Raw genomic sequence first — 22,948 nt, forward strand, 5'->3', positions numbered from 1 at the left:
GGGGTTGAGTTTACATACACTTTAAAATGTATGTCCAGTCAAAACCTTTTTTATAGTTTGTGATAGTAGGAAGAGGTTAGAACCCCTGTAAAGTTCTTGCTGCCATTCATGGCTCTGCTAGAAAGATTTACCCTTACTTCCTGTCTTGCAGACTATGCGCTACCAGAACAGAAGTGTGGGGAACTCTCCAACAGCAACATAGGAAAAATTTGTGATAGTAGGAAGAGGTTAGAACCCCTGTAAAGTTCTTGCTGCCATTCATGGCTCTGCTAGAAAGATTTACCCTTACTTCCTGTCTTGCAGACTATGCGCTACCAGAACAGAAGTGTGGGGAACTCTCCAACAGCAACATAGGAAAAAAAGACTTGTTAGTAGGGAAAGGCTAGAAAACTTGTCGGATTGTTGTCTGTTTTGCTGTTTCAGATCTTCTGTCACTTCTCTGTTGTAATGCATCATCGCCAGGACCAGTAAATCTCTCTAATGGAGCCCTGGGTAGCAGAGAACCCAACAGTTGTTCTAATCCTTCCCCCACTGTACCCAAAGCAAGGGAAAGATGTTTTTTGCTGGACATTCCCTTTCTGTGGCTAGTGGGAAATAGAAGGTACTTATCCGGAAGAACCACTGGAAGAGCGCTTGTCTTGTGTTAACAGAATAAACCGTTCTCCATACTGTGTAGATCTAAATGGGTCACTTTGTGGTAAAATGAAACCATAGCTATAGAAAAATCCTAAACCTTAAGCGTGCCATACACGGTAGAATTTTATTTGAAAATATTTGTTTTTGGAACATTTTTTCAATTTTTTCTAATAGCTAATGGGTTAGTGAGGAAAAAAATTGAACAGGCTGGAAATTCTCAAACAAATGAAATTTTAAGGCCTCATTCACACTGGAATCGGCCCACACATACAGCTCCATGCTGCATGCATGGCCGTATCGGGCAGCACCCGGGAAGGACAGGCGCTGCGTGTGATTTAGTATGCAGCCCCTGTCCTTCTCTATGGGACTACGCGGCCGTACGCCCCCCTACGCTCACCTCAAGTGCAGGTCCGTAGGGGTGTGCGTTTCCTGGCTTGGATGCAGACAGGATCCAACCGATCCCCGTGTGAATGAGGGCCAACAGTGTGGTTTGCAATCTTTTCTAAAATTGACTGTTAAAATCAAACGGAATTTCAACCAACATTCTGCAAGTCTCTGTGGAACGTCTTTATAGAAAAATCTACCAGTGTATGCGTAGTCTTACTATTTAACTCTGACACAAAATGTTAAGCTCATGAGCATCTTTATCTTTTAAAATTAGCTCTTGGCTGCTGTATTATATTGTGCAATTCTATTTCAGTGAGTTCCACAAGTAGCTTGAACCGAGGGATTGGGTTGGTCTGTTGTTGCACGTTTGTCATTCCAGCTGTAATTTTTTTTCATTTTTTTTCATTTTGGAAATATTGAGAATAACGCTGAATGGTGGCTGAGGTAATCTTGGACACTTTACTTTTTGTGAGGTTTTAGAGAAACCTTTTTCAAACATGGACCTAAAGTTATTTTCTGACCACTCACATTTTGTGGTTTAGATGTGATGGTTACCCAGTGAAACAAGTTCATTTATTTGAGACCGGCTATCATGAGAGGATTTACCTCTAGAAGGTATTGTAAATTCTGTCCAAAAAAACTGGCCTGTAGTGAGTTGCAAACACCAAAGTTCCATGTTCTTGGGCTTGTGCATTTTTACATGCTTACCGTATATACTCGAGTATAAGCCGTCCCGAATATAAGACTAAGTACCTAATTTTACCCAAAAAAAACTGGGAAAAAGTATTGACCCGAATATAAGCCGAGGGTGGGAAATAAAGTGTATGTGAACCCGAAAACAAACATTTTATATACTGCCTGGCCAAAAAAAGTAATGCTCTCCAATATTTTATTGGATCAACCTTCGCTTTAATTACAGCACGCATTCGCTGTGGCATAGTTTCGATAAGCTTATGCAACGTCACAACATTTATTAGCACCCAGAGTTGCAATAGTTTTTCACCAAGATCTTGTAGTGATGATGGGAGAGTTGGCCCACTGTGTGATGTCTTCTCCACCACATCCCAATGATTCTCAATGGGGAAAAGGTCTGAACTCTGTGGTGGCCAATCTGTGTGAAAATGATGTCTCATGCTCCCTGAAACACAATTTCACAATTTGAGACCGATGAATCCTGGCATTGTCATCTCGAAATGTGCCATCAGGGGAGAAAGAATCCATTGATGGAAAAACCTGGTCATTCAATATATTCAGGTAGGCAGCTGACCTCTTTTTGGGGATATAAAGTTGCTGAACGTAGACCGGACCAACTGAAGTGGCCTCAGATTATAACACTTATCTAATGGAAGGCTCTTACCTATTTGCTTAGCTGAATCCAGGAGGTGACTTCTTTTTTTTATTTTATTTTTATTTTTTGACCAGGCAGTGTATATTTCAGCTTACCAGTCCTTAGATGTGGTGGCTGCATTACGGTATGATATTATATAATATAGGATAATTGAGATTTCAGTTGAGTCCACAGAAAGCTACAAGAAAATAATGGGGCCATATCAATAAAGCATTTGCTACTCCTTTTCTGGTGCCATCTCTGTATTGAAAAGTCCCTACGCAAAGCCATGAAAGCTGTGCAACCGTTTTCATGATATTTCCGATGCATGCAAGAAATTCTGATAGTTCTTTCTTGCAACACTTTTACAGTTCGGCACTATGGCTGCGAGAAATTAAATAAGAAATAGTGCCATATCGATGATAAGAAAGGTGGATATACATAAAGCTTTTTTTCTAGGAGTAAATTGTCACATACGTAATTTTTTTGCAAAGAAAAAAAATCTGCAGCAGATTCATATACACCGTACCAACAGTTAAATGAATCTTTCACAAGCTGCACAGACAAGAGACGCTCTTTATGAATTCCAGGGCGTATATCTGACAGCATCAAGGGGTATTTTTCTGTCTTTTCAGAATATGTTCTATGTAATAACAAGGAAAACAAATGCAGCCACCGCGTCGAAGGACTGGTAACCCGCACTATATTATGTTTTGGTTCTTGGGTTTAATTACACTTAATCATGTATGTGAGCAGCAGTGTGTTATCTTTTGGCTGCTGAAAATTGCCATGAAGCTGTCAATTTTGGTGAACACTTTTCTAGGCAGATACATCTTATAACACTGGTTATTACATCTAAAAAAAAAAAAACCCCAAAAAACGAACCAACTCTTAACGTAACCACTAAACTTGCATTCATATTAAAGCCAAAAGGTTAAGTGATTTTAAATGCTGATTAAGTGAATATTGCTTATTGATGTTTAAAAGTTTGTTTCCTGCAGAATCAGCTGGTCCCGATATCCTTTTTTGGGGGGACTCCTTTCCGTTGCAGGGTCATATCTAGCCACCCTTGTGTGTTAGTATAGCTATGTGTGCTTCCAAAAAAACACACCAGTAAAGCAAGGCAAGCAACGCTCCCCTCTCCTCCCTCCTCCATGCAAGTTTATGGATGGCCGCTCGAGTCTGTGCTGTATCTTGCATTCAACAGGGAGTTCAGGGAAGCTGAGCTGAGGAAGTTGGAGCCAACTGTTTGGAAACATGATGACTGTAAGTGCTTGGGCAAAAAAAACTTTGCTGGACAATGTATATTTGTCTGATCTGGATTCATTTTTGGATAAAAAGTTTGAGAATTTACTTAAAACTAAAATTGCATTGTCACCTAAATGATGACACTGCGGCTACCCAACAGCATTTAAAACAATATATGGTACAGAAAGTCAGTATTGCATGTGATGACTTTTGTCTTGATGTTTAGTGATCTAAATGGATCAATTTCTAATTTGTAGGTTACAACAGATCTCAGACAAAGATGTACGGATGATCACACCGGGACTTCAGTTTCTGCTCCTATGGTTGCTGGTGTTATTGCTCTGGCTCTGGAAGCGAAGTAAGTTGGCATCTTCTAATGGCTCTTCTGGGGTTATGCACCTGGAAGGTTATAGGCTTAAAGATGAGTGATGTTTCTGTCGAGACCACCAGACGGAACGTTTACTCAAAGCTACAGCAAACGTTACAGGCACAGTGAGCGAGCTTGTTCAGGCTACCCGTGTTGTACGTGTGGCAGTGCACCTTGCACGTTGTGCATTGTGGAGAAATTAATTTTGATTGTTACCCCAACTAACCTCTAGAGTGCACCTGGTAAAACACAGTGTGTACTACAGAAATACATTCAGCAGGACCTAAATCTTTGTACGGTTTGTTACAGAACATTGATCTTGAAAGATCTGCCCAACACTGCGTGCCTTAAGGCACAAAAACATGGGTATCACGGCGCAATGCATCTTGGTATGAAAGAGCCCTGACAGGCATAGGCCTTTATCTATTGGAGAAATAATAAGAAATGTAATATGCTATTAACTTTTACCATTCCAAAGACTCAAAACCACTTGTGTTTTAGTTCTCAGTTTATAGGCTGGTGTTATTCATAATGCATTCTTATGGGGTCAGCTCACAAATATCACTGAAGTTACCCCTTCTAAAATACTACTAGCTCTGACAGAACATAACTGTCGGATTTTTGTGAGGCCTCCATTGAGGAGAGCAGAAAATGCCATTTAGGATAAACAATTCATGGGAAATGGAGGATTTCAGTTAATCAATGCGAAAAAATAGATTCCACAGCTCTGCACAGCTAAACATAATCCATACATGACACTTTCCACTTTTTTAGTAGAAAGATCTAAACCTTTAGTATCCACCTCCTGCTTGGAAATGCCACAAATGAGCCTCTACAAGAAGCAGTAGGCTACAAGTACTGATAGGAAGATATCTAAAAACCAGGCAATGCCTTGAACTGCCAATTTAAGTTGATCTTCCTAAATATAGTAATGTAGATGTCTCCCTTCGGCAAAGAATTGTACAATTCATAAGTGCCTGGTTTCCAAAAATAATTTTTTTTTTTATCAAATACAACTGCGTGCAAATAATTAAAGCTGAACTCGAAGCAACTTGCAAAATACACAGATGGAATACATATATGGGAGCCGATTTACCTACCACAGGATTTATGTTTCTATCCATCTGTTTATCAGATTTATACAGCTCTGCCACATCACTCATCCCTGACCAGCAGGTGAGCAGATCTGATTTTTCGATACTGCGGTTCTGTAACGCTTACAGGTCATCTCCCTATCCTTAACCTGTGACTGGCCAGTGAAAACGAAGCAGCCGACTGATTAGGTCATCTGTTAGGGCCCAATCACACCAATTGTGGTGCGTTCCAGAGCGGGAGCTGCTGGAAAGCACAACAGTCGCTCCCAAAACTTCCCTCTTTGTTCTGGGGTGGGAGGGGGCGTGGCAGTGCACTGCAAACGCAAAAAAATGCTGCATGCTCTATTTTTTGCGTTTGCAGTGGACCGGAACGCAGGCAATGTTTTGCCACGTGTCCGATCGCACTGCAGGCGGGGGAGGGGCTTTGGGTGGGGGCATAGCTGCTGTGCCATTGACTTCAATGCACTGCCATGCCCCCTCCCATCCCCAGAACGAAGGGGGAAGTTTTGGGAACGATTGCTGTGCGTTCCAACAGCTACCACTCCGGAACGCACCGCAATTGGTGTGAATGGGCTTTCACTCTATTTTACTTCTTGTCAGCACATGGAACTAATTAGCTATTTGTGCTTCTTTCCCGCTCCGTCTAAGCTTTACTGTACAGGAACTGCAAGAGGCTGATGTAAGGTCAAATGCAGGATTAATCCAAAACAGAGACTCGTATCCCAAACACCGGCTCCACCATCATGGCTGCTCACAGATCCTCAGCCACTTACATGTTTCACCTGTTAGGGCTTGTTCAAAGCCCTAAGTGACTGAGGATCTGTGTGAAGAAACCTAAGCCTCTTATGTGTTTACACCCGTTAGGGTGCCCACACACCTTACGATAATCGCGGGAAATCCCGCAATTGTACGATTATCGTAAGGTGTGTGGAAGCCGTGCGACCTCTACTACTGTAAGGTCGCATGACTTTTAACTTACGAACATGTTCGAAAACCCGCCGAGCATCGTATGATGTTTGGCGGGTGTGTAGCATGTTTGTAAGATAAAAGCCGGACGGGCTGGTGTGCGCTAGCGCACACTGTTCGGCATTGCGGTCATCGGAAGCCCGCCCCTCAGGGTGGCGCGGCCTGCGGTCATCGCAAGTACGATCTGCCTGTCCAAGATAGGCAGATCGTACGTTTTTTTAAAGTACCTTACAACCATCGCAAGACAAAAGTCTTGCGATGGTTGTAAGGTGTGTGCCCACCATTAGAGCTTAGTCTCTGTCTATCGGACGAAACGCATGCGTTGCTGAAGATCTGTGAGTGAGGAGTCCATTGGTGTTTATTTTGGCATCATGAATAAAGATTTTATCTCCTATCAAATGCAGTTGCTTACACTGCTTCCATTCAAAAAAAACAAAAACTATGTATTAATCAACACTGCACTGAATTTATTTGTGTCTTCTATAGCTGCATTTTTTTGTGCCTTTTTTATATCTGCCTGGAATTCAGATTTATAATTTTGAAAATTGTTGAATGTCCAATGTGAACAATTTCCAAAGTAAGTTCCAAGATTTCCATAGCAAGGCTCTTTAGCTCTGAAGAAGCTTGGCACTTCCAAGTTGGACTCCCACTGGCCACCAACCAAGACTTATCACAAGTTACAAATGATATCAGTTGGTCTCCTTCAGCATGCCTTTTTGATACAGAGCTCTGCTACTCCATTTGTAAAGACCTTTTTTCCAACTAGCCAGTTAAAGTGGTGGTGCATCTTTGTATTATATACAAAAAAAATAGAGGGAGTCATAATGGTTGCATGCTTTTTAGATGTAGCTGAAACTCTGGGGGGAAAAAGGCGATCTACTGTCACCCAAGTATAAAATAATTTATATAGAGAAGGAATACAAATATTTGATTTTAGAGAGCATGTTTACTACATCCACATGGTGTTGGCTTTTTATTGGAAAGAAGAGGCACCAAAGAGTATGGCAATGTTTTTTTTTCATACTGGGTTACCTCCAAAATTCATAAGGTGATTTTTGTGGCTAGTAGGACATTGTCTAAAGAAATGGTTGTCACTGTTGGAAATTCTGTAGGCTGTGTGGTAATTAAGCTTTGAAAAATGTGGCTTTTAGCATTCCGTGCGATTATACTGTTATGCAATAACTTATTTTCGAGAAAGGGCTCTGTGGCGATAATTAGTAACTCCTATTCCGGAACGTTATTTGGCTTTTCTTTTTGTGCAGCCCGATGCTGAACTGGAGAGATGTCCAGCATCTCTTGGTGAAGACGTCACGATCTGTCCACCTCCGGGCCCCCGACTGGAGAACAAATGGAGCTGGGCGCAAAGGTCAGAGAAGCCAGATGATTAGTAGTACAAGGAATTATATGCATTTCATTCTGAGTTCTACCCATAGATCACTTGGCCCCCCTCCCCACATTATTTCAGCGTGGTTTTCATTGAACTCCTTTGACCTAATTGAGTTGAAACACGATCCACATTTTTTTTCAGTGAGAGTATTTAGCATAATTCACAACTGTGAACCTGTGTTCATGTTACACAAGCTTCAGCTGATAAAACATTAGCGTTTCCAAAGAGCTCAATGTGTGGCCGCTTAGGGGGGGTCAGACAGAGCTCATTCAGCTTCAGTTACTTAAATCCTAGAACGTTGCACATTCCTTGCCTGCTACAGGTGTCGGCCCATAATGTATTTATTTTTTAAAATGGTTAAACTTTTTATTTTAAAATTGTTTGGCGTACATTTCGCATGTATCCCTAGATGGCCTTCAAACTGTTTTTGATCATTTTAATATACCATTGATTTTTGGTAAGAAATATGCTGCAAATGACATTGGGGACAGTTTGAGCTTTTTACCTTTTTTTTTTATTGTGGAACTGAAATTTTAAGCATCATGTTTTCCTATCAAGTTCTGACTGCTTTCAGCATATACCAGAGAGGTGGGTGGGGAAACATATGCAGTATGTCTGTGGAATGCATGCACGTTTCCCAAGGTTTTATCCCTATAAAGGACCTTGGAGGTACAGAAAAATATCTGTTGACCTGCCAGCAATGCACTCTAACCCTAATTTCCTCTTGTGAAAAGACACTGCATGCCTTTTTGTGGACAGAATTTTGTGTCAGCCCTGGCCAGATGTTCATTGTTAAACTACTGAACCCCTCCTATTCTCCTAATCTCCATAGCATAGGGACCTATTCTTCTGTAGTGCAAGATGAGAACTAGGGGGACTCCTTACGATAACACAGGAAGTGTGCACAGGACAGCTTTAAATTTCTACTGCGAATAACAGGGTTTTTTTTGGGGGGGTTGCACTTATCACACAAATATAACAAAATGTTTTCAATTATATATTACAGACTATATAGGTTCTTTTTTCATAGGGTTTACATACTTTCCTACATATCTTTTCTGTGTGCATGTATTACTGGATAGTGTTAGGTGGGTAGGTAAGGGGAGTGTTAAAGGAAATCTATACTGAGAGCTCCCTCTTGATTGGTTATTTACCTTGCTCTCTGGCTTAAAAGAGAATGATGGCCCTACCGCTTTTGCTTCTCTTTAGGGTCACAAGGATATTTACTAATGTCCTCCTGTGACCCAAAACTCAGCATATAGCGGGTTATTGCCCGCTATATGCTGACAATGCAGAGCCGTGCATCAACCGGGAAAGATCCAGACATTGTCGGGATCCACCTCGCCACCTGATTGACAGTTTGCTCGCCAGAGCCAGCTATACCCGCCCCCTTCACCATACCTCCAGTGAGCGCTAGGAGAACAGAGGGGATGGGCGCAATCTCTCCGGGGAGCGGTGATGCTTACCTCTCTGCAGGGAGAAGATCGGGAACAGTGATTGGCAGTATGTGATTGCTCACTTCTGGATCAATGGAGCCAGCGTTTGACGCTTCAGCGTTGCACATCGGCTCTATTTATGGGGATGAGTGTATTTCACTCTCCCAATAATGTGCCTTTAAATACTTTGTCACTGACCCAATACAAATATTCAGTCATTTTAAGTTTGCCATGTACTGGAAAAATTCAGTAGCTTCCATTACTGACCTCAAAATGCTACTCACCTGGTTGTTCTGCTTACCCACTGACCCAAGTACTTTGTCACTGTCCCAGAACAAGTATGCACATAAAAAAAAAGTCAAAATGTCAGAACTCACAAGCTGCATACTTGTTAGAGATCAGTAACTCTATAAAAAACTGCAGCCAGTGGCTAAGAATGACAGCCAGGCAAGCAGCAATAGCAGCCTCTTTATTTCTGTCTATACTTGTTTCCATAAAGCCACCATAGCAGTGATCTAACAAACATAGGGAAAGCCATGGAGCTGCAGAGTTAAAACAATAGGGGGAGGTGAAATACAGAAATCAGGTGACAAAAACCTTTACTGTGAATGCTCTCTTCCTACAAACTGTTCAGGGTATGTGCTCGGATCATTCAACACTCCCTAAACTCCTAGCACTGCCTTGTGGTGTTGAGCTTAAAGTGGACTTGTGGCTCATCCTTAGCTAAAGTGGTCTGAGGTCCTAAAAAAAGACACCTCCAGGTGACGGCTCTTATACATGCAATGTTTTATTTTCAGAGCGACAAAATAGTCCTGAAACCCTGGCTCTCTGTGCTGCCAGGGCCCCCACCCTCCTGCCCCTTTTGCCTCCCTATTGAGCACCAAATGTTAACGGTTGTCAAAGGGAGTTGTGAACAAAGGATGAATTATGGAAGCTATGACTGATATTTACATAGGTTTCTAGTAAAGACCAGATTTATCAGACTTTTATTCTTTTCAGTCAGCCATCTTTATGGCTTTGGATTGGTGGATGCCGAAGCTATGGTCGTTGAAGCCAAGAAATGGAAAACTGTCCCATCGCAACATGTCTGTATAGGAGCCTCCGACCGAAGGCCAAGGTAAGCTCTGATGATCTAGTTCAAAGCGTAATTTTATAGCTCCACCCCAGCCAAACTGTATTTTGTTTGCTTTCAATAAAGTGGGAAAGAGTTCATATTTCTGTCTGCGATTCTATTAGGAAGATTTTCTCACTGCTTTTCCCTGTGACCTCTATACAAGAAATGGGGGTAAACCATTACCACCAGGAAAGGAAGGAGCAGACCATAATAAAAGTTCTAACCATTTCCCACTCTGCTAAATTTGTTTGTTGTCTGTGTCCTCATTGGAGAGATTTTATTTTAAACAATAGAAGCTTGACAGCAGAAAAAGACCAAATGATCTATTAAGTCGTCCTTGTTTTATTTTTGGGAGGTTTGGGGGTTTTTGGTTTTTTTTTAACATTTAGATCGAGCATGTTTATGTTTACTTAAATACTATTTGACTCCTTTGCTGGAAGTCTGTTCAATGAACACTATTGGTAAAATTTTCTCCCATCACCTCCAGTCTTGAAACTCTTCAATCTGGACACACATGGCAATATTTTTTTTTTTTTTTAAACTGCCCGAAGCTCTATCCCTTCCCTGATCTATCCAGAAGAAAATTAAAATGTTTTGACTGGAGTTGGGCAGCAGTGAACTCTCCCATCCACTGGACAAAAAAAAAACTCCAAACCGCATTGCCACAGTTCTCCAAATGCCTGGTAACAGGTTAATACACCAAGATGTGCATGCTTACTCCATATAGCAATGAATTCTGCACTTCCCTCGCTCCACTGAATCCGGTGCAATCTTGGATATTTCCTGGCGCATACTTCCTCCATCCCCTCTTAAGCGACAATGCTCATCAATGCAAAAAAAATAAATCCTATGCCTCTACAGCCAATAGTCACTTGGGGTTGCTGAAATGGGGATAGTACATTGTGAGAGCAAGAACCTATGCTGGAGCTGGTAGCTGACAGCCTGGCATGGTGCTCTGAAGACTCCAGCAGGATGCTGGATTGAAGGGCAGACATACTGAACCTGCGCGTGTATATGTCATCTGCTTATACGAGAACTATAGCCAAACTTTTTTGGCTTTAGTTCTCTTTTGGTCACAGGAGTACATTTGCAAATGTACTCCTGTGACCAAAAGTCAGCATAAAGCGGGCCACTGTCTGCCATATGCTGACAGAGCAGAGCTGCATTGCAGCTGGGAAAGATCCCGACAGTTTTGTTGAGATCCACATTGCTGCCTGATTGCTGGCTCTGCCTCTCTAGAGCCTTAGCCAGCTGTGCCCTCCCCTGTCTGTCCCTCCAACGAGTGCTAGAGGAACAGAGAGGGGGGGGGGGGATTGGCATTCTCCATGGGGGGCTGGATGGAGGGGAGGGGGGTGCATTGAAGAACCTGACCTTGGGGCAGCAGGGAGAGCAAATCCGGTCCTGGGTGCAGAGGGTTTCAGGAGGGGTGCGGAAGGTCTAATGAGGGGAGCGGAAGGTCCCGGGGGGAAGCGGAAGGTCTCAGGAGGGATGCGGAAGATCTCGGGAGGGGAGGCGAGGGGGTCGGGGGGGGGGGGGGGGGTTAATCCCTGCAGGCATCAGTGAATGACCGTCATCGATCTCTGCAGGGAATAGCCGCAAGCTGAGCACTCATTGGTTTGTGATCGCTCAGTTCTCAAGCTATAGAGTCGGCATGTGACAACAGCAGTGTCCCATGGCAGCTATAAGATTTAGGTAGTGTATATTTTACTCTCCCAATAGTTCTCCTTTAAATAACTCTGCAAGCGATAACTCAGCAACACAAAAGAGGACACTACTATGGATGTAATGTGTATACTGCAAGTTTTTAGGAAGAGTTTAATTCCAAATTCATCCAAGTCAATAGTGAGCTAGCTGCTATATTTTGGGATTGCATAGTTATACTGTATATGTGTTTATTGACAGTAGGACTTGCACTTTTTCTCGGAATATGGCTGAAAACGGCAGAGCATGATAACATTTGTTGTTGCATTGCTTTTTCCTCTTTTCGGGTATAGGAGATAGATGAAACTCCCGGCTCTGTTGACCAGTAATTGATTGTAAGATTGTGAAGCTGCAAGCCTGCAGCTAAAAAGCTTTTTTTAGGAGCTGCATGGCAGACGAGGTTGTGTTGTGAAATGCCAAGGGCTTACTGAAATATTTACTTTTAATCTGGATGATTTTGTAAATCCCATTTGAATGCCTCATGATAGCAGTGTCCATAATGTATAATCTGGCAAATGTGTATATCCTGGAAATGATTCAAACATCTTGACTCTGATGGGTTAACACAATATTTTTCTGGTGCATGGTCTTGATATTCCAGCTCTGCTCTTTTCACTGCTTGGAATCCCTAGTCATCACTTCCCTGCTGCCTAATGTTGTTTCAGTGTATTGATGCTTTGTAAACCAAATTTAAAGCCAACTGTAATAATATTACGGTAGTTGTATTTACAAGCAGTGTTCCACTATATTCTGAACATGCAGCTATTCTTTCTTTATGCAGAAATGATTTCTATCCAAGTATTCTATCTGTTCCATCCTGCCTAATCATAGAACATGGTACTTGTTATACTACAGTACGTAGTGTAGGACTACATTACATGTCTATACAGTCATATTGGGCCTGTGGGCAGTTTCTGTAGGCTACTACTATCATAGGGCAATAATTAGTTTAGGCTGCCTTCCAACTGCATTCACCAAGGTATTTCTTTATTGCAGTAACAGGTGTGCTTGTTCATTAAATGGCTCATTTGGAATGATAAGTGTTTTATTTAAATGTTTCCTTCATTATGTGGCTTATGTGTAGTGTTTTTAATACATTGGTGCAAAAAAAATTTTAAGATAGCCTAAAGGCAGAAGCATCCACATAGGAGAAGAATGTAACATTGCATAAAGAGTGAAGGATTGTAGTGCATCACTGAGGAGTAATACTGGTAGGGAACAGTAGGTGATTGTCTGCAAAGAAGAGCAGGGTTAGGTGAAGTAGAACACTACCCTGGAGAATGGAACATGTTCACCGAGTGTGTAAAGCTTAATGTGTGCAAGATCTGTCCAGTGCTGCTGACAGGAAACGGGAAGGGATCTTCTCTCTGTATGCAAAAAGGAATTACTTTCTTATGGTGTTATGATTCCATGCTGTACACATACCCAAAAATGTCAACTTCCTGCACTATTGTTGATTATTCATTATATGATCCGTATGTTTTATTTGATTTTTTTTCTGTGAATATTTTTCCCCATTGAAATGTTACTTAATTTTCCAATGTTCCTAATATGGGAGCTATTCTCATTTGTATGCCTTTATACAGGTTTATCAGAGCTGACCAGCTGATTCGCACTACAATTCAGACCAATGCTTGCACAGATAACAGTGGGCAACATGTGGCATACCTTGAGCATGTTGTTGTCAGAGTTACCATATCACACCCACGAAGAGGAGACCTGCAAATCAACCTAATTTCTCCATCAGGGACAAAGTCCCAGCTGTTAGCCAGACGGTAAGACACTAAACTCCAGATGAAGCCTGCTTCCAGCACGAACAATTTTTATAGCTCTGGTTAGTGATGAGGGTTGTGAGAACCTCTGTCAGCTTATTGACAGATTTGCTCTTTCTGCTTTACTAGGACAGGAAATAAAAGGAAACACTCTAATAGGGACACACACATTTTCAGACGTTTTAGGCCAATTTCTCACTTGCATGTTGCGGTAATGTGCGTTATGGCTTTGGGGGTGTCATTTATTTTGAATGGCACCCAAAAGCACTACGGCAATGCACCTTCGTTGTATGGTACCACAATGCATATTAGTTGGTGCGCTTGGGTTAAAATAATTAGTTTACTCAAAGTTAACAGCCCATCTGTTTCCAGGACATTTGACTACTCCAATGAAGGATTTAAGAGCTGGGAGTTTATGACCGTCCATTGCTGGGGAGAAAAAGCTGAAGGTGAATGGATGCTAGAAATTCATGATATCCCATCTCAGTTGCGCAATCCAGAGGCTCAAGGTAATTGTGCAATATATAATTGTCTTTAGTTAAATTTGAACCAATTGTAAAGATCTGTAAAGCATACATGAGTATGTGTGAAAATGTGAACTCTCCATTTCCACTGGTTAGCTTAGGACAGTATAACCATACAGGTTATGGTAAGGGACTAAAGCAATCAAACAACCCTTACTCCTTTTGATGTGTAGCACAGTAAAGCCTTCTTGGAACAGAAGGTGTTTACCAGTCTCATTCCATCACATATCCCAAAAATAAGAGGATTATTACTTATTTCAAGACAGTGGGCCGCGCCATGCATATCATTTGCTTTACACACCATTGGCCAGATGAACATCCAGAACTGCTGGTGTAAATTGAAAACATAGGCTAATGTTCTAAAGCCATTTATTCCAAACTGCATACAGCTCTTCCAGGCTATTTGGCCACCATCAGGGCAGTGTATGGAAACCATTGCTTTTATGAAGTTGGGAATGGGACCCAACAAGACGTATAACCAATACAGGTTATGGTGAAAATGGACTAAAGTAATCAAAGAGCCCTCATGCACATGTCTTATTCTATCACATATCCCAAACATTAAGAGGCTTATTCCTCAATTCAGTGAGCGGGCAATGGTAAATAATTTCCTCTCTGCCCCATTGCTCAGTCATACTAGACACTTCTGTCAGGATGAATGCATGTTCAGTGGTCAGCATATGAATGTTGGCCCTGCAGGGGTTTAAAGTAGTAATCCACACAGTAATGGGAATTTTAGCGGGTAAAGGGTTAAGTATAGAGATCTGCACAAAAATTTTGGTGGAGGCTTACGTTGAGCAATTGGCAGGTGTGAGAATTCGCTTCAAATGGTAGTGCGTTAAGGACATGGTCCACTCGTCAACTTCTTTTTAGAGCTTCCTGCCGGCTTTTATGTAAAAGTTAACACAAATTTCCCTCACAGGGGTTTCTCCAACATTTCAACACAACTTCACTTGTCTCAGCAAAATCAGTTGTCAGAATCATCGACTCCAGGTTGTCACTTTAACAAAACGTCTGCCACATAGGCTGTAACCCACACACTGGCAACACAGGCTGGTTCCAGGATGGAACACTCCTGACTCATGGACAGACCACCTCTGTCTTACAACTGGAACACTGAATGTTAACCAGCATCCTTTTCATAATGCACAATGATTTGGTGATGGGCTGCATGTTCGAATCGAACATAGCCTGTTCTAGCGTTCGCTGAACGCCGAACATTGCGGGATGTAAACGGTCTGTTCGAGCGCGGAACATCCCACAATGCACTGCGCCCTCCGAAACTGTAATTGGCTGCAGTCTTGCACCTGACCACAGGTCAGGTGCAACACTGTGCCAATCAGGGCTCAGTACACATTTAAAGCCATGATTGGGCAAAGTCATGATGACTGTGCCCAATCATGTCTCACAGCTAAGTCCCTGCAGCACACTATATAAGGCTGCTGACACCACGGCTCTATGTCGTGTGTTGTAGAAGAGAAAGAGAATTCTAATAGAGTTAGTGACAGCAGATTTATTGATATATTGACATACAGATGCGCCACTTTACAGGCAGTGAAAGGGGACCCCCCAGGCACCATATTTAAAGGAATTTTTCATTTTGAATGTTTCATTTTAAGTGATGTTAAATCACTGCTCCTTTAAAAATTGTATTTTTGTTAAAGTGTTTTTTTCATTGATTCCTGTCATTCAGGGCAGTACCCAGATCCCCATACACTTTTTATGGCCAATAAATTGCATATAAGGCTTCAAAATGGGCACATTTAATTTTCTGAGTTCTACCCCCATAGACTTGCATTGAGTTCTAAGTTCGAATTAGAACTTTTTCCATATTCGAAAGTTCGAATTAGAACCGAACACGGAGGTGTTCTGCTCATCCCTAGTTACTATGAAAATACGGACCCAGTAACAGAGATTTCATCCCTTCCAATTCTCTTAGAAATCTCCCGTTTCCAGGATCCCAAATATAATACGTTCTCAAACAATTCATCATCCCCACGCAGCTCCCTCCTCATGTATCACTTCCCCCCTCCCTTTTAGATTGTAAGCCCTCAGGGGCAGGGCCCTCCCTACCATCTTGTCTTGAATTGTATTGTGATTGAAATGTCTGCCCTATATTGTAAAGCGCTGCACAAACTGTTGGCGCTATATAAATCCTGTATTATAATAATAATAATAATAATAATCTAGACAACCCTGAAATAATTTCAAAACCAGCTCTTTCCTGGTAAAAGTTGTTACCTGGAACCACTCGGCCCCTCTGGTTGAGAGTCCAGGGTGACTTTGATGCCACATTATACCATGGTATTGCTACGCAATGCCAATAGGGAGCATGTATCTTCCGTGCCAGAGGATTAAGTTCAGCAATGAGTAGAGGAATAGGAAGCTTGATGGCAAAAGTGCATAATCTCGCCATCCTCCATATGATCTTGCTAATCCACAGGCATTTGTAATATTATTAGCTATCCTGAGAGGCTGGGGGTTTGTCTCAGGTTCAGGACCCCCACGGTAGCAGGTAAAGGGAGTACACTGCACCCTTCCTGGAGAATGGCAGTCTAATGCATAAGCACTTGCTGCTTAGTAAATGCAGTGTGACATTGTTTTGGGCTACATTTTTGAGCAGCGTTTGATTCTGTGCCATTAATTGATATGCTAACAGGGGTACAGTTGGAGCTGCATGTAGACTGTACAATAGGGCTTACAGGAGGATACATTGGGCCAGGATTACTCTTCCCACACGCTGGTGGAGTAGTAGGAACTTTGTGCTTAGCAAGAGAGATGGGAGTTGGTCTGCCATATTTTAAAAATGCCCCTACATGCAAATATATGTCTCCTATGGCTTTACAATTTCATATTGGAAGTGTACATGGTTTTGAATTCTTTTTTTTCCATAAATCTATTGGGGGACCAGATCTTTAATAACATGGCATCCTTGTTAGGGCTGCAACAACTAATCGTCATAATCGATTATAATCGATTATTTAAAAAGTTGTCAACTTTTCCAATCATCGATTAATCGGCTTCTAATTGGTTGGCCCTGTTCACGGCTCCACGCACGCTGCGCACCACACCTCCCCACCTCACGCTCGCCGCTGCCAGACCCGCCCGCATCCACGCTCCGCGCCTCCTCCCCGCCTCACGCTCACCGCCCACCCACATCCACGATCATCATTGCTGTATAATTTTTTTCACTTTTCCATTTCACTATATTGTTAACCACACTTTTTTTCTATTTTACTTCCACCGCTCCAAGCTTGCTTCTGTGATGGACTGCTATCTCAATAAAAACTAGAAGTCCTATCACTGGAGCCATTTTTTAAAATGTATTTTATTTTTTATCCGATTAACCGATTAATCGAACTTAATAATCGGCTAACTAATCGATTTTGAAAATAATCGATTATTTATTAATCGCTGCAGCTCTAATCCTTGTATAAAAGTGTGCAGTGGGATTTTAAATTAACTGGTTTTCTATTATATATAGTTGAGTTTGGTGATCAGAAATCCTATTTGGTATGTTACCACTGTGTCCTGTATCTCCCCAGTCCATGCTGAGCTGACTTAATGAGGAGGAACCCAGCCTGACATCAGCTAAATAGTTTTGGACAACCCTGGGCCCCAGGGGGCTGCTTACCACAAGCTGTACACTTTGGTGGGCGCAAAGCAGAGGCCAGCTTACGTAGGAAGTGGAGTGTCAGCCCACGTGCTGAACCCAGATCATACAGTGATATGTGAACATCTGGCAGTGTGTGAGAGGAATGGGACAGGATGGGTGAGAACATAAGTCTGTAATGAGCATTAGTCATACAGCTTATTCATATTATGTATTTGCTTGCACTGTAAACAAACCATTGAGGCAAAAAAACATTCATTTCACAGTTTTATTAACAGTTTAAAAAAGTGAGAGCATTGCTTGACTTTTTTATTGCAAGGGGAGATTGCTTTCAGAAGAGTTGTACATGATTTGGATGAGTAGTTGAAGATCTATACATAAAAACATTGTTATTGGTCTATGTCCTATATGCTTAAGCAATGGAAATGTTATCGGAACTTTGAAGTGTAGTACTTTCAAGGCAAAAAAAAATAGTGCTTTTCTGCGGTGCACATTTCTCGTTGTTTTATTCCCTGCAGGTACAGAAAAATACCTGTTGATCTTCTAGAAATGCACTCCAAATGCACTAGAAATGCATGCAGGTGTGGGCTGACATCACGCCGCTTTTTTTGTGTGGACTGAGTAGTGGCAGCCCTACCCAGTGTCTTTTCCTAAACAACTCAACCACTCCCACCCGCTATAGGTTAAAGGCTAATTATACTCTAGTCCAAGATGAGAACTAGGAGGGCATGTTAAGAGAATGCAGAAAGTCTGCAGAGGACGCAGGGCAGCTCTGAATTTGATATGAACAGGTTTGTGTTTTTCATTTTGTTGGCACTTACCAAACAGATGAAACAAAATCTTGCAACTGTGTATTAAATGGACCAAAAGGAAGTACTGCAAGTCCCCTTTCACACAGGTGGTCCGATCAGATCCGTCTGTACGTTTTTCAGGCTGACCCGATCAGATGCCCAATGGATCCGTTTACCCCTGATTTCCCCTGACTCCGGCCAAGTCTGGAAAAACAAACTGAACAGAGTTCAGTTACGCCAGACCTGATTGTGCCGGATCTGGGGGTAATCTGATGTAAACTAACTGTTTACGTCCAACTCCCCATAGACTGACATGGGGTCCAGCAGTTTTAGTTCTTTCCTCCATCGCAAGATGGAGGATAAAAATGGACAGACACTGATGTCACAGCGGTGACATCAGATCCATACTGTTCAATCAGGAGGGGATCTGTTCACTGACCGTGTGAAATAACAAAAAGTTCATAGTTAGTGTTTACGTAAACTTTAACACTCATATATGGAATTCCGCATCTAATCAAGTATTAGAGAAGGTGTTTTTCTACAGTCTGCACAGAAAAGGTTTAGAATTGAAGTCCTGAATTGGCTGCATGTATTTTGGGATTTGTCAGGCACATCCTGATTTAAGTATCATCGATGACAGGAAATGTCTTTATTGGTTGGCACGGGTAGTTAGGAGTATATCGTATTTGACTGAGTATCTGAAGGCCAGACCTAGGAAGTTGACTGGCAGGGCATTCTCATAATTGCAGTGCTTCAGCTTAAAGCCCATATCCGGGCGAGCAAAAATAGTACCCTTTCAGTGGGGCTATCCCCCACAGCAAGGGTTCGGTGCTTGTTTTTGCCTAGGGACTGGAGTAAAACTGTTTTACTTGCCTGATCCTGGCTCCCTCAGGGCTGCTGGACCTGTCGCCTCAGCCTCTTCTCACCTGGGCTCAAACAGTCCAAGGATCGCTGATGTCATTATGACTAATGCAGGTTCCATAGACCTGGATCAGACGCAAGGACACCGAGGGACCAGTTGGAGTGGAGGGGAAGAGCAGCAGAGCACAGACCATCGGGGTGCAGTAAGAAAGTCTGCATTACTCCAGCCCCTAGACAACAAAGAGCACTTAACCCTTGCATTGCGGTGGTAGCCCTACTGCAAGGGTATGTTTGGTTTGCTCGGTTATGGTTTTTAAAGCCAAATTTAGTTTTGGATATATTGGAGAAGAATTAGAACCTTCGTCAAGCTTTTATTGCTGTGTCCCCACTAGGGAGATTGTCGCCCCCTCATGCATGTTTACCAAGCTTACCATATAATTATGTTATCGGCAAATTACATTTTTTTTAAAGAATTAACATGCATGCATGTGTTCTGATTAGCCTTGAGAGTTGCTTCTAGCTGGACCATATAATGAAAGATATTGGCTTGCATCTGTAAGAAGTCAATCTAAAAGTTGATTTATTTACATTCTTATATCAGTAATTTGCTCACGTTCCCTTTCAACTCCATGGGTGGTCCCAGGCCTACCTGGTCATGTAAGGTTCCCAACGTGTTTTTCTGTTCCGCTTAGTTTGGCATTTTTTCCTTTTCGTTTCTCTTCCAAGTTTTCATAAAATGCAATATGAATGTAATGGCTTCTTCTCTAAATTAGAGATCGTTCCTTTCAGTCTGAGCCTCGTGTCAGTGGCACCACTGTCACTCAGCTGGCACTGATGCCCATTTATTTCATCTTCTTGGATTGTCGGCTGGCCGTAGATGCTACAAAACAGCTTTGCTACCAAACGACAGATGAGTCATTCTGTATTCTGTAGTAGAAACGTTTCACTCCACTTATGGTCCCCACCTCCCTATTAACTATTTAAGTCACACATATAAACTGAACATACAAATGACTTATAGAAGAAAACAATTGAATGCGCCCCTTTAAAATATATCATTTCAGGTTACCAAGAACTGAAGATCAACCGTAGAGTAGTAGATTTCCCTGCACTCTAATAGTCACCACATTTAACAGAGAATTGCTTTAAATGAAAAGTTTGGTGTACAGTGTGCTCTTATTTTCAGTATTTGCCAGGGTTGTCTTAAAGAAGAACTTTGGGCATAATTATCGTTAACCCTTACAGTGGTGCTACCCCCACACTGCGAGGATTAAGTGCTCGTTTTCATCTTGGGCCAAAGTTTTAAAAAACGGTCCCTGCCGCCTCACTCCCATTCCGCTCCAGCAGACTAAAGTTCAGTGAGTTTTTCATGTCCCATACAGTGTATAGAACATGAGGATGCCGAGGGACATTACATCGCTGTAGGCAGAGGAGATAGGCGGCAGGGACCAGAGTTGCAGACAGTAGGTTCCGAGGTTAAAGTGAATTTTACCTTTTTTTTTAAAATAAAAAAATTTGTACCTAGATGAATACAACCACTTAACACTTGCAGTGCAGTGGTAGCCCCACTGCAAGGATTAAGAATAGTTATGCCCGGAGTTCTTAAAGTTAAGTTCACCTATTCACAACTCTCACTTAAGCTGGGTATAAACAGTTACATTTTCTTTCAACCTGCAAGTTGAACGAAGAAAACAGATTCCTCCATCAGTGCTTACGAGCATGGCTGGAAGAATCTCTTGCTGTTTAGCAGCTGAAGATTAATCCAACCTGCTCCTTCAGTCAGCTGATCAAGGGATGTCGTGCAGAAGATGGCAACTAGGGCTGCAGTTAACGATTTTCTTAATCGATTAGTTGCCCAATTATTTTTTCAACTAATCAATTTCATAAAAATGTCTCCATTGTATTTTGGTCCTTTGGGTTAAACAACTGGTAAACAATCGTAGTCTTAGTGTTTTTTGTTGTTGATAAAAAGGTCATTTATTGTGCTTGGTTCAGAAGTTGCAGAAAATAGAGAAGACATAAATGATAGTGTAAACCTTTGTTTTAGGGAGGCTGAAAGAATGGACATTGATTCTTTATGGCACAGATGAGCATCCATACAATGCCATTAGTTTTCATAACTCAAGGTCTAAAGCCCTGGACTTATCTGCAGCTGATCAGGAGCCTTCTAAATCTGCAGTCTTTCAGAATCCCCTGGAATTTGAGGAAGAAGACGAGTATTCAGGTACAAGTCTAGGGTATGTCATGCCTGTGTGAAATGACCCTTTATTAAACAGCATTTTGGTGCAAAATATTCAAGGACAAATATTGTGATGTATCTGTCACTTGTGTTTAAGTTTCTACTGTGCAACAAGAATCTGTCAATAGATGTTAGTGCTACTTGGACTTTAGGAATGAACGCTACTTTTTGGAACCATTTGTCCAATGCCTGCAAACTATACAGATACTTATATACTTTGCAGCTTCAGTTCGTAAATACAAAGAAAGGGTAGACTTTGTTACGGAAAGAGGTGGAGGTGATAATGTTTGGTGGAAGACATGGTAGTCCGGATATAGACAACTGTGGTTAATCACCATGCCCAGTCACTGCCTTTACCTTGGTGTATTCACTGGGCAGCCACTTGGTATTCTGTATAGCTAGGCCCTGTCTTAAGCTTGGTGCATGCAGTGGATTGTAATGTGAGGAAGAAGTGCCAAGCAAGTGGTTATTTTGCTGGCTGGATGGGGGGAGTATTTGGATATTTCCTCTGCACCAAGTCATGTTGTATTTATTTGATTGCTGCAAAGACTGGGGGACACTAACTTTTATATAGAAACACACTTACCCTTTATACAATTCAAGTGGGAAGTTCCCATTTGTAGTGTAAATGACAATTAGAATACATGTCCACTTTGTTCAGCATTGTTGGAACTTATGGACATAGGTGCTGCTCAGAATATGATGCACACAGTTCTTGGAGTAGAGCCAATGCGGGTCTGTCTTAGAATTGTTCTTGTCCGCTAATGCTAAATGGTCGCCATAACTAAAGGCCAATATTTTATGGACTTGTAATTGGCCGTCATCCCAAGTACCATTTGTATATGGACCGATGGCTTCCTCCCACTGTTGAGTTTTTGAGTTTTGTTGCACCAGCTTAGTGCTGTTCTCCTAGTAAAGGATGAAGAGTGCAGGAAGATTTGGGCGCGCAAAGATTTTGTGCATGCACTCAAATCAGTGGCTGGCCTAGATTTTTTTTTTTTCTGATTTAATTTATATGCTTGCTTACTATAAGTGAGACACTTATGGGATATTTGTACAACTCCATTAATGCTTTGATTTTAGAATAGTTGACAAGCATTGTTTCTTGCATCTCCGTCTGTATGGCTGTCTTACTTTTAAATAAATCTAATAGTAGATATTAGTCTAAGTCATCATTCATATTAACAATAACCAAAGTCTGGTGATGCCAAATTAACTTGACAAAGGAATATTGAGAGATTAGGATTAGAGGACACCACGTAAAAGATGACCTCTTTCTTGGATTGTATAGTTTTGTGGCCATCTCTGGCTTGAGTACTCTAAAACCTTGGTTCCGTGTCCAGTATGCTGCAAGTGAAATCGGACTGAGCTAATCTGCATGATTGATTTGGGCCAGTGTCTTAGGATATGTTGATTGTGTCAGCATGACAGCTAGCATTTGCAGAGAAAGGGGCCAGCAGTTAGTCTACATTAGCTGTTCTCCAC

General features: G+C 41.9%; 1 protein-coding gene across 5 annotated transcripts in view; it reads left to right on the forward strand.

Moving 5' to 3' along the window:
- Positions 1-22,948, forward strand: part of PCSK6 (proprotein convertase subtilisin/kexin type 6) — a 157,582-nt gene that overhangs the window by 105,658 nt on the left and 28,976 nt on the right. For 2 of the 5 annotated variants that reach the window (XM_018566762.1, XM_018566761.1), the window contains exons 9-14: positions 3,856-3,956; positions 7,288-7,391; positions 9,848-9,965; positions 13,250-13,438; positions 13,808-13,944; positions 21,272-21,448. In XM_018566762.1, coding sequence (XP_018422264.1) covers positions 3,856-3,956; positions 7,288-7,391; positions 9,848-9,965; positions 13,250-13,438; positions 13,808-13,944; positions 21,272-21,448 — 826 coding nt within the window. Of the gene's footprint in view, positions 1-3,855; positions 3,957-7,287; positions 7,392-9,847; positions 9,966-13,249; positions 13,439-13,807; positions 13,945-21,271; positions 21,466-22,253; positions 22,273-22,948 lie in introns of all 5 variants that reach the window. The other 3 variants (XM_018566763.1, XR_001941756.1, XM_018566764.1) reach the window with 3 other exon arrangements.

This window comes from Nanorana parkeri, unplaced genomic scaffold (genome assembly GCF_000935625.1).
Source record: "Nanorana parkeri isolate BGI_ZX_2015 unplaced genomic scaffold, ASM93562v1 scaffold973, whole genome shotgun sequence".
Classification (NCBI taxonomy): Eukaryota; Metazoa; Chordata; class Amphibia; order Anura; family Dicroglossidae; genus Nanorana; species Nanorana parkeri.